General features: G+C 53.8%; 1 protein-coding gene across 1 annotated transcript in view; it reads left to right on the top strand.

The window, feature by feature from the left end:
- Positions 1 to 51: 51 nt before the first annotated feature.
- Positions 52 to 10,715, top strand: part of LOC104468674 (complement receptor type 1-like) — a 17,027-nt gene continuing 6,363 nt past the window's right edge. Inside the window, exons 1-20 of the mRNA XM_010082894.1 lie at positions 52 to 157; positions 784 to 966; positions 1,123 to 1,302; positions 1,472 to 1,654; positions 2,894 to 2,993; positions 3,293 to 3,378; positions 4,008 to 4,223; positions 4,589 to 4,768; positions 4,875 to 5,066; positions 5,225 to 5,324; positions 5,480 to 5,565; positions 6,124 to 6,357; positions 6,550 to 6,732; positions 7,077 to 7,256; positions 7,507 to 7,689; positions 7,838 to 7,936; positions 8,383 to 8,565; positions 9,196 to 9,387; positions 9,562 to 9,661; positions 10,631 to 10,665. Of these exons, the coding sequence (XP_010081196.1) occupies positions 52 to 157; positions 784 to 966; positions 1,123 to 1,302; positions 1,472 to 1,654; positions 2,894 to 2,993; positions 3,293 to 3,378; positions 4,008 to 4,223; positions 4,589 to 4,768; positions 4,875 to 5,066; positions 5,225 to 5,324; positions 5,480 to 5,565; positions 6,124 to 6,357; positions 6,550 to 6,732; positions 7,077 to 7,256; positions 7,507 to 7,689; positions 7,838 to 7,936; positions 8,383 to 8,565; positions 9,196 to 9,387; positions 9,562 to 9,661; positions 10,631 to 10,665 (3,001 nt within the window). The remainder of the gene's footprint in view (positions 158 to 783; positions 967 to 1,122; positions 1,303 to 1,471; positions 1,655 to 2,893; positions 2,994 to 3,292; positions 3,379 to 4,007; positions 4,224 to 4,588; positions 4,769 to 4,874; positions 5,067 to 5,224; positions 5,325 to 5,479; positions 5,566 to 6,123; positions 6,358 to 6,549; positions 6,733 to 7,076; positions 7,257 to 7,506; positions 7,690 to 7,837; positions 7,937 to 8,382; positions 8,566 to 9,195; positions 9,388 to 9,561; positions 9,662 to 10,630; positions 10,666 to 10,715) is intronic.

The following is a 10,715-nucleotide window of genomic DNA, read 5'->3' as shown; positions in this document are numbered from 1 at the left end:
GTCCCCAACGGAAATCACAACGGCCAGGGAAAAGCTCATTTTACCACGGGAATGTCTGTCACATACAGCTGTGACCCTGGACACTACCTGGTGGGAAACGCCGTTGTGTTTTGCAGAGCATCTGGGAACTGGAGCCAGCCTGGCCCCCGCTGTGAAGGTGCGTCCAGGGTCTGTCCCCATGGGGAGAAGCTCAGAGTGGGGCTCTGAGTGCAGGGGACACTCTGACCATTGTCACAGAGCCCTTCAGCAAGGGATTAAGTTCCCCTTTAATGACGTATACAGATTTATAACACGTAAAGAACGAGCTTACATCCGTGCACCCGGAGCTCAGTATTTCTGTAACTGTTGGTGCGCGTGGGGTACCTCTGGGGCTGGGGGCTGGTGACCCCACAGCGTACGTCCAGGAACTGGCACCTCACTGAATGTGGGAGCAAATGCCAAGGGGTCTCCAGCCCAACACCCACCTCCCAGCGCCCCGACTGCAGGATGCGCACGGGGAGAGGGCTGGGAAAGATGCTGGGGGCCAGGCACGGGCATGGGGTGTGACACAGCCTTTGGACGAGACCGGATGGATTTTTATGAATCAGTTCAACCTTCTTTGTCCAGAAAAGTTGGAGGAGAGTTGGGGCACCCAAAGGCTGAGTGTCAGGACAGGACCCGGCAGTACCTGGGGTGGGAGTCCTCTGCCTTCCCCCACATCTGACGTGCGGGTGGTTTGGGTTGAGCTCTCTTGGCCATCACCTCTCCCCAACGCTCTCATGGGCTTTTCCTCTCCCTCTCCAGAGGTGACATGTCCTCAGCCACCAAACATTGCCAACGGGCTGCACAGCGGACAGACCTTGGACAAGTTTTCCTGGGGAGCGACCGTGTACTACAGCTGCAAGGATGGCTACGAGCTGGTCGGGAACGTGTCCATCAAATGCACTGAGAGTGGGGCATGGAGCGGGCCCCGGCCCCGCTGCAAAGGTGGGTGGATGCTGCACTGGTGGGCGTGAGGCTGGCAGAAAGGATGCTGGGTGTCCTGGTGCAGGAACAGGGCAGTGATGAGAGGGGAGGGGTCTGTGTGTGCAGGATCTGGCCCGTGCATTAACATTTAAAGGATGCTGTCCACATTCCCCGCAGCAATCGGATGTAAGACACCCGAGGTGCAGAACGGGAAGGTCTACAATCCTCAGGACACCTACAAAGCTGGAGAGACCCTTCAGTTTGACTGCGACGCTGGTTACACCACACAGGACAGCTACGAGAGTCGGTGCCAGCCGGGGGGGACCTGGGACCCGCCGGTGCTCATCTGTGGGAGGGGTGAGTGTGAGTGCCCGCTGTCACCCCAGGGCAGCCCTGCCCATAACAGCGTGTGCAGGCAGAGCCGTCCCTGCCGTGGGCTCTAACCCACCCACCCAGCATCACACCCACCCCCTTCCCTCGCAGGCTGTTCTCTCGCTGAGTTGCACTTTCTGTCTCCCTCTCGCAGTCCGGCCATGCCCCATGCCTCCAAGGGTCCCCAGCGGAAATCACAACGGCCAGGGGAATGCATTTTTTACCACGGGAATGTCTGTCACGTACAGCTGTGACCCTGGACACTACCTGGTGGGAAACGCCGTTGTGTTTTGCAGAGCATCCGGGAACTGGAGCCAGCCCGGCCCCCGCTGCGAAGGTGCGTCCCAGGGTCTGTCCCCATGGGGAGAAGCTCAGAGTGGGGCTCTGAGTGCAGGGGACACTCTGACCATTGCTACCAGATCCTCCAAGAAGGTTAACCCCATATAAACTCTTGCATGCTATAAATTCATTTCAAGCCTTTCCACTGTGAAGGTGGGGCTGGGGAGGTCTGTGTGGATGTCGTGTAGATTTTGTTGGTGCAACATTAACAGCTTGTGGCGTTCTGTTCTGTCTTCTTTTGCACATCCCTTCGGCACATCATCATTTCCAGCGACTGTCTGCATCAATCCACATATAGAGAATGGAAGGCTAGTTGATGGTCAAGGATCTCTCTCCGCACCTGGGCAAACGGTGACATTTCAGTGTCACAAGGGTTACAGCCTGCAAGGCAGTGCCAAAATCCTCTGCCAGGAGGATGGCAGCTGGCAGCCTCCTGTTCCCATCTGCAAGAGGCTGTACCAGGAGCTCTCAAACAGGCCTGAACATCCAGGTAACTCATGACACGGCTGCCTTGGGGTACACTGATATTTAATGTCCCCTAACCCCATTAAAAAAACATGGTTAAACCCTGTGAGTGGGATATTTAATTATATCCTGGGAATAAGAACCTGATCCTCTGGAATCCTTTGGGAAAACATGTTGTGTTTGTTCAATAACGGCTCTATGGATCAAAATAAACAATTCTGCGAGGCAAACCAAACCCCCTTCCTCGTAACAGCGTTCCTTCTGTGCTTGCACCCCGCATGCCCATCCTGCCCGATTCTCACGCCTGTTTTCTCTCTCACCAGGTGGTTGTGGTGCTCCTACAAGGCTTCACTTTGCTGAGCTAAAAGAGGAGCATAAAAATGAGATTGATTTTTCTGTTGGGAAGACTGTGCAATACACTTGCCGACCTGGATATGCTAAAGTCCCAGGAGTGTCACCTGCTATTACATGCCTTGAGAACGGAGAGTGGTCAGAAGCACTCGAGTTCTGTAAAAGTGAATAGCTCCTTGATTCGGTCTCCGTTGGTCACAAAGGAATAGGTGCTAGGTTCTGTCCATGCTGCAAAAAACCTTAACTGTATGCTGGTGTTCAAACACTATGTGACTAGTAAAGCCATGTTAACTTTATGCGATTCGAAACCCGTTTTGGGGGGTAACTGGAAATGTGGACAGATTACTGGGGTAACAGTTGCATCTGTTGTGCTATGGCATAGATAGAGAGATGCCTAATTGAGGGGCTTCTTCTCCCCCAGGGAGAAAATGCAGTCATCCTGGTGAACCTGTGAATGGGAAAATTAGTTCCCTAACAGATCTCCACTTTGGGTCAACAGTGCACTACAGCTGTGAAGAAGGGTAAGTCCTGGTTTTGGAGAGATGCATTAGGTAAGTCTCCCTTTCCCTCTCCTATTCATTCATTCCTAATAAATGAATTCTATACAGAAGCCTCTGTATAGACCTCTGTACCTATATAAACACAAGGTGTTCCCTATCTCATGCACACATGTATGGACTGTGAAACTGGTCGGGCAGAGCCAGGGAGGGAACTTCTCCTCCATGGCACAGCTTTGCTGGCACTATCTGGGGTGGTGAGGACGAGGCAATAACTCACACGGAAATGCCTTGGAATGAACGTTCAATCCTTTTACCACCAGGCACAGGTTAATTGGCCAAGCCAGCCTACAGTGTGAGATTTCTGGTGGACACGTTGCATGGAGCGGTGATGTTCCCACTTGTCAGCGTAAGTAGCTCACAGCTCCCCGGGGGTCTGCATGGATCCGGTAACTATTCTCCAGCAGAGACTGACAAATCTTTCCATCAAAGCTTTCATGGGGAATTTCTCTGCTCTGTGGGCGTGAAAAATATCCGAAGGTTTTGATGTGATAAGAAAATGTTCTGGGAAAAGGTACAAGTTCCCAAAGATGAATGGATTATAGAAAGCAACGTCTCAGCTGGAGCTTTTCAGCTGCACTTCTGGATTCTGCCTCTCACATCACAAGCAGTTTCATATGGAGAAAGAAACATTTACTGGCACATTCTGGGATTTTAAAGCATTTTACAGATTCTCCAGGCACATGTGAACCTAAGGTGACAAGCCGACTGCTGCCTGTGCATGCCTCTCCCCGGTGTGCAGCTGGCTTGTACACAGGCCATGCAAAACAAATATTTGATCTTTACCGGTCTGCTTTCTGTCACAGAAGGGGCTGGTCAGGGAGGTGGGACCCCGTTGCCTACAAGGCCTCACCTACAAGGTCACTCCACTGTAGTTACTCCATCTCCAGGACGAGTCTTTATGTCCCACAGCCTGGGGGGTTTCAAGCACTTTGGTGCTGCTGTTGAACTCAGAAGCCTTGTTCTGCTCCTCTGCAGGTATCCCCTGTGAGCCGCCTCCGGACATTCCCAACGGGAAGCACACGGGCAGGCTGCTGGATGAATTTGTCTTCGGCACATCCGTAGCATACACCTGCGACCGTGGGTACCGTGGGTCCCCGCTCCACGGAGAGCCCTCCATCCACTGCACCACCCGGGACGGGCAGAACGGCGTGTGGAGCGGGCCACCGCCGCGGTGCGGAGGTAGGGCTGTGCGTGCGCCTGCAAATACCCGGGAGCCATCCTCCCAGCCCTGCTGCTTCCCATTGGGAAAGGCTAGGAAACCTCCAGACAATGGCACTTCTTGCTCGAGTGCTGAGGATTTGCACGGGCTGTTTTTACAGCTGTGGCCAGGCAGAGGGGAGGGGGCTGGAGGACCCCCACTGCCTCCAGCATCCCCAGCCTCACCTTTCAGCTTGGGTTTATCCCTCAGTGTTTGACATCGGGCAGTATATAATCTACGGGAAAATTATTTTCAGACTTGTGTCTTACAAGGGATTGCAACTCTAAGCGGCTTTGCAGCTGCACAGCTCTGCACGCTGCGTAAGCGCCTGTTTTGAGGATCTGCTTTTCTTTTCCAGAGGCAAGATGTCCCATCCCGCAGGTCCAGAATGGGAGAATAGTCTCTCCTAGGACTGCCTACACACACAAGGACACTGCTGCCTTTGAGTGTGACCCAGGATATGTTCTACGCGGCCACAGCGTGGTCCAGTGCCAACTGAACAGCACCTGGGAGCCACCCGTGCCAGTCTGCGAGCAGGGCAAGTGTCCCAGCAGCGCTCTGAACATCAGCCTTCCCCCTGCTACACCAAATATCTTTTTTTCTTGACTCCTTTAACAACTGCCCTGGCTTATCTTCCTTGGCAGCTGGCTGCACTGCACCCACCAGGCTGGCGTTTGCGGGGCTGAAGGAGCCAAACAGCAACCAGAGCATCTTTCCCGTGGGGAGCACGGTGGAATACGTGTGCCGGCCGGGGTACACCCAGCACCCGGGGATGCCAACGACCATCACGTGCCTCGGGAATAAGACATGGTCTGTGGCACTGGAGTTCTGCAAAAGTACGTCCTGCAAGTGTTGAAAAATCTAAAGTGTCAGCAGCATTGTCACTTCTTTCTGGCTTCAGGGGTTTCTTTAGGTGGCTCGCTCTCTGTGTCAGCATCCCTGTTTGGGATGCGAGGGAGCAGCGAGGGGTAACGGTTCTGATGTCCCCTTCCAGGAAAACAATGTGCTAACCCAGGGGATGTGGAGAACGGCAGAGCTGTTGTCCTGACGGACCTCCTCTTCGGGTCCAAAGTGAATTACACTTGTGACGAAGGGTGAGTCCTGCAGCAAGTGAGACTGCAGCAGATTTTTAGCTTTACATGAAGGAACGCAGTTCCCAAGTCAGAAGTCTTGGCTGCCACTTACATGGGTTGTAAAGAAATCTCAAGTCTCCCAATGTATATTAATAAATCCTTCTGTGTGACTCCAGGTACAAGCTGGTTGGAGGCTCCCAGAGAACATGCGAGGTCTCTGGCACCAGTGTCTCGTGGAGTGGGGATGCTCCTGTCTGCCAGCGTAAGTAGGCAACAACAAAGTTCCTTGGGGATGGCTTGCAAGGGAAAGCGGCACACCTTTCAAGACAAATGCTTTATTGCAAAAGATTTCTCAAGTCACGCTACATGTAAAATCTTCCATGTTTCTTTTCATTTTGTTTTGTTTTGGATGCTTCTGAAAATGTTTCCAAAGGTCTTTTATTTATTCTGGTCCAAACTGGGAAAACCATTAACATTTTAAGCTCTCTTGTTACTGGGGTAAGTATTTCTCACTGGTCACGTGTAGGAATGGTGTGGCCAGTCTCCCTCTGCATGTGTCACCAATGGTTATGGGAAGGGAGGTAAGAACTGCCCCACGCCTCCAGCCATGGGCAGCAAGGAGATGACTCACAGGAGGGCGCAGGTTTTCCTTCCCATATGTGATTTTTTTCCATACAAGGTTTGTGTCTGGATAATTTGGGTCATTGTATCCAGAGAGCATCACCGCTAAGACAGGTTCATCCTTGCTGGGTCCCTTCCTGGGAACCGTGTGTGTCCTGCTGCAGCGCCGATGCTAAAGCCACCTTGTACGTCCCCACAGGTATCACCTGCGATCCACCTCTGGACATCCCCCACGGCAGGCACAGCGGCCGCTCCACGGACACCTTCTCCTACGCGGATGTTGTGACCTACACCTGTGAACCCGGGTACCCACTCCACGGAGAGCCCTCCATCTTCTGCACCACGGCGGACGGGGAGCACGGTGGAGCGGGCTGCCGCCGCGCTGCGGAGGTGGGGGTCTGCGGGGTGTGGGCATCCGTCCCCAGTGGTGACGGTTGGTTGCGAGTGGCAGAAGGAATGGGGGGCTGCACCCACTGATAGGAAGACAGCTAACATGACAGATATTTATTCAAACGAGTTAATGGAATTAATTGTCTTCCCTCTTTGGTTTTTGAAGGTTGGATTTTTAATTTTTTTTTTCTTGCCTCATCTATATGTCTTATCTGCCTTTCCTTCTCCTTGGCAGAGGTGCAGTGTCCTCCCCCTCCCAGCATCGCCAACGCGGAGCACAGTGGCCAGCCCTCGGACACGCACCTCCCGGGCTCTGCCGTGCAGTACAGCTGCAGGGACGGCTACTCCCTTGTCGGGAACACCTCCATCACCTGCACCGCCGCGGGAACCTGGAGCCGTCCCCGGCCCCGCTGTGAAGGTGGGTTTGTGTTGGTTTTTTTTTCTTTCCCTGAATCCTGTCTTCCCTCTTGGCTCTTGGTCTGATTGCTGCAGACCGAATCACCAGGGAGAGGCAGGGGCCAAGGGTCCCACAGGCAGGAGGAGCCCCACCTGTCCCTGGGGATAAACCCTTCTGTCCCCCGGTAAGGACAGACTGCAAGTGCAGCTGAATAATGATATTTGGTGTAAGAATAAGAGTCAATAATGTTGACATGCCCATGACAGTGATGGCAAGGGTCGGCAGCAGACACTGCCCCTGGTCAGTGCCCCTGCACCCGGGATGAGCTTCACATCCCAGCGGTGCCTCGTCCTCTTCGCTTCCAGCGATCGGCTGCACAAGACCAGAGATCGAGAATGGAGGAACGACTGGGCTGGAAACTGTGTACAGACTCACAGACATCGTTGTCTTTGAATGCAATTTTGGTTACGCCTTGAAGGGCTCTCAAGAGTCTCAGTGCCAGTTTGGGGGCACGTGGGACCCTCCTGTCCCCACCTGTGAAAAGAGTAAGTGTCCGTGAGGCGGTGGGTGGCAGCTGGTGTCTTCTGAACCACCTCACCTTGGAGGAAAAGGGGCCACTCTCCAGGGCTGGAAGATAGGTGCGAGTAGGATGGAAACAAAATTCATACTCTGACATCCCTAGCTACTGGGGACAAGTTAATGGGAAAGAAAGAAGTTAAAAGGCTGCCTTACCCTGCAGGGGGTGTTTGTGGAACCTGCTCTGCACCAGTTGTGACTTTTCTCCCCTCCTTGTAGTGCTACAGTGTCCCTCCCCTCCAAATATCAAAAACGGCCAGCACGAGAGCAAGGATGTGAAAGAGTTCATCCCTGGAATGTCAGTAAAGTACCACTGTGACCCGGGGTATGTCCTCACCGGGAAAACAGCGGTTTCTTGTCTGACATCTGGAACCTGGAGCATCCCTTATCCCCGGTGTGAAGGTGAGCTGTGAGTGCTGTTACCCAGAGTGAAGAGAGAGACTGTTGTGGTCACACAGCTCCCCTGAATTTTGTCCTCACAAAACCAAAGGGGAACCCCAGCTCCAGCAGCTGCTTCCCCCACCCACGCTCGGCTGCTTTTCCCTTCCAGTGATCACCTGCACGAGCCCTGACATCCACAATGGAGATGTGGCTGAAGGACAGCAAGCTGTGTACCACCCCGGGGCCAACGTCACCTTCCAGTGCCAGGGTCGGGAAGGAGGATGCTCGGGCACAGCGGGGTCGGGAAGGAGGATGCTCGGGCACAGCAGGGTCGGGAAGGAGGATGCTCGGGCACAGCGGGGTCGGGAAGGAGGATGCTCGGGCACAGCAGGGTCGGGAAGGAGGATGCTCGGGCACAGCGGGGTCGGGAAGGAGGATGCTCGGGCACAGCAGGGTCGGGAAGGAGGATGCTCGGGCACAGCGGGGTCGGGAAGGAGGATGCTCGGGCACAGCAGGGTCGGGAAGGAGGATGCTCGGGCACAGCGGGGTCAGGAAGGAGGATGCTCGGGACTGTCCTGGTGCTGGAGGGGCCCTGAGGTTGTGTTTTCTGCCTCACTTGTGTCACTTCAGGTGTGACAGTCTTTTGCTGTGTTACATGTGCTAATCCATCGGGCAAAATCACTAAAATGCTGTTCTCTGCTCCTGTCCTGTTAGTGCTGCCTTGTCCTCCACCTCCCGTCATCGCCCACGCCACGCACAGTGCGGAGCTCAGGGTGAACTTCACCACCGGCATGTCCGTCACCTACAGCTGCCAGCCCGGCTTCTCCCTCCTCGGAGACCCCTCTGTCTCCTGCACGGCCTCGGGGAACTGGAGCCTCCCGTACCCACGCTGCACAGGTGGGGCTGGCTGCTGCCGCAGCTCCCATGCACCCACGGCTGGCTGAGCATCCCTCCCATGCACGGCTGAGCATCCCTCCCGTGCCAGCTGAGCATCCCTCCCGTGCTGGCTGAGCATCCCTCCCGTGCACGGCTGAGCATCCCTCCCGTGCACAGCTGATCCTGCAGCAAGCAAACCTGCCAACCCGCAGAGCTGGCATGGGGAGGGGAGAAATACATGCCCAGTGACACCCACTAAGCGTGCTCCCAGCACACGCAGGAGCCGGGTTCAGTTTGGTGTCATTGGGAATAACCTGGTGGCATCTCTAAAGCCCGTAGTTTCCTGCAAAGAGACAGTCTTGGGTGTTCTATTGGCAGCGCAGTGTTGTAGGATGTGCGGAGCATGGAAACACCAAACTGGCTAAACTGGTTTTAGGGTGTGCATGCATATTTTTTTTTACATTTTTTTAAGAGATTGTGTGCATGTGTCCTTACATGCTAAGTGTTAATTTATGTAGATAAATATCAGAATACACAGAAGAAATATGAACACCTTGGGGTTTGTAACAGTGCCTACCAATGCGCTTGTTTCTCTTTAGCTGCCTTTCACTGCCAGTACGGATTTCTCACGCGCATTTCGTTTCTTGGCAGCTGGCTGTGGGACACCAACAACGTTATTGTTTGCTGAGCTAAACAAGGAGTATAAAAATCAGACCGAGTTTCCTGTTGGGAAGACTGTGAAATACACTTGTCGGCCTGGATACATGAAACATCCACAAATATCACCAACCCTTACATGTCTTGAAAATCAAACGTGGTCTGAAGCCCAGGAGTTCTGCAAACGTATGTTTTCTGGACGCTTCTAGTTTGTTTCAATCGCAGTGTGACAACTAAAGCCTTGTAATTCCTCCCTTTCAGTTCCCTCCCCCGGGGTTTTGGGCACCCTCTCAGGATTCGTGTCCCTTTTCCTATGGCATTGAGTTACAGAAGCTTAAAACCACATCTTCTTCTACCCAGGGAAAAAGTGTGATCACCCAGGAGAACCGGAGAACGGCAGACTCATCGTTATAACGGATCTCTTCTTTGGGTCAACAGTGAACTACACCTGCGATGAAGGGTGAGCCCCCCCAGCCCTCCAGCCCGCCGGGATGGAACCAGCAATGCTGCTGCTCTCCCTGCAACGTGCAGGCAAAGTGTGACTTCCCGCAGAGACCAGGGCTCGTGTCTCCGAGCCCAGAGCACCCTGGTGTTACCTGCGTGAGGCCATGCTGGAGGAGAAACTGGAGTTCTCAGATGCTGAGAGCAAATAAAAATCATCCAAATGATCAGGAAAAAGCTCAGAATCCTTTGGGTGATTTAAAACAGTTTTGGCACTAAGGCAATTTTGGTCATTGCAACAGTCTGTTTCTAGTCTAATTTCTAGTCCAAATGGCAGCAGCAATTGGAGAAGGGGATTTATTTATAAATTTTTAAGTGCCCATTAGAGGGCATGACTGCCTGAGTCTGGTTGTGTGGAGTGTACAAGGGCAAAAGGGGGTTTCATTTTGGAACCTTTGGCTTCAGCCAAAGTTGTTAAAATGGACTTTTCTAGAGGAGAGAAGGAAGAGGAGAGGGCACGGCAGCTCCTTGAGCCCCCAGGGATGCACCGCCTGTGCTGACCGAGGGGACCTGGGGGGATGTCCCCACACGAGCTGAGGTTCAGAGCTGTACAATGCCGGTATTAGATGGCAACTGAGGCAATACTTGGTTGCTGCAGAAGATGCCACCTCCAAAGACAGTGCTGTAATGACCAGAGTGACTTTGTTTGACCCCAGGCACAGGCTGGTTGGAGCGTCCCAGCGGCACTGCGTGATTTCCAGCTCTGGGACACGAGTGAGGTGGAGCGGTGACGTTCCCATCTGCCAGAGTAAGTACACGGCAGCAGGGGCTGGGTGGAGACTGATGGAAGCCGAACACAGCACAAAGAATCTCAGATCAGTGCTTTCCTTGGGAAAGATCTTCCAAGGCAAAGACAGAGAGCATCACCGCTGATACAGGTTCACCACTGTTGGTTCCCTTCCTGGGAACCGCGTGTGTCCTGCTGCAGCGCCGATGCTAAAGCCACCTTGTATGTCCCCACAGGTATCACCTGCGATCCGCCTCCGGACATCCCCCACGGCAGGCCCACCGGC

Source organism: Pterocles gutturalis, unplaced genomic scaffold, assembly GCF_000699245.1.
Source record: "Pterocles gutturalis isolate BGI_N339 unplaced genomic scaffold, ASM69924v1 scaffold9045, whole genome shotgun sequence".
Taxonomy (NCBI): domain Eukaryota; kingdom Metazoa; phylum Chordata; class Aves; order Pterocliformes; family Pteroclidae; genus Pterocles; species Pterocles gutturalis.
Note: the sequence above shows the minus strand (reverse complement) of the source record. Positions and strands in the feature narration are given on the sequence as shown.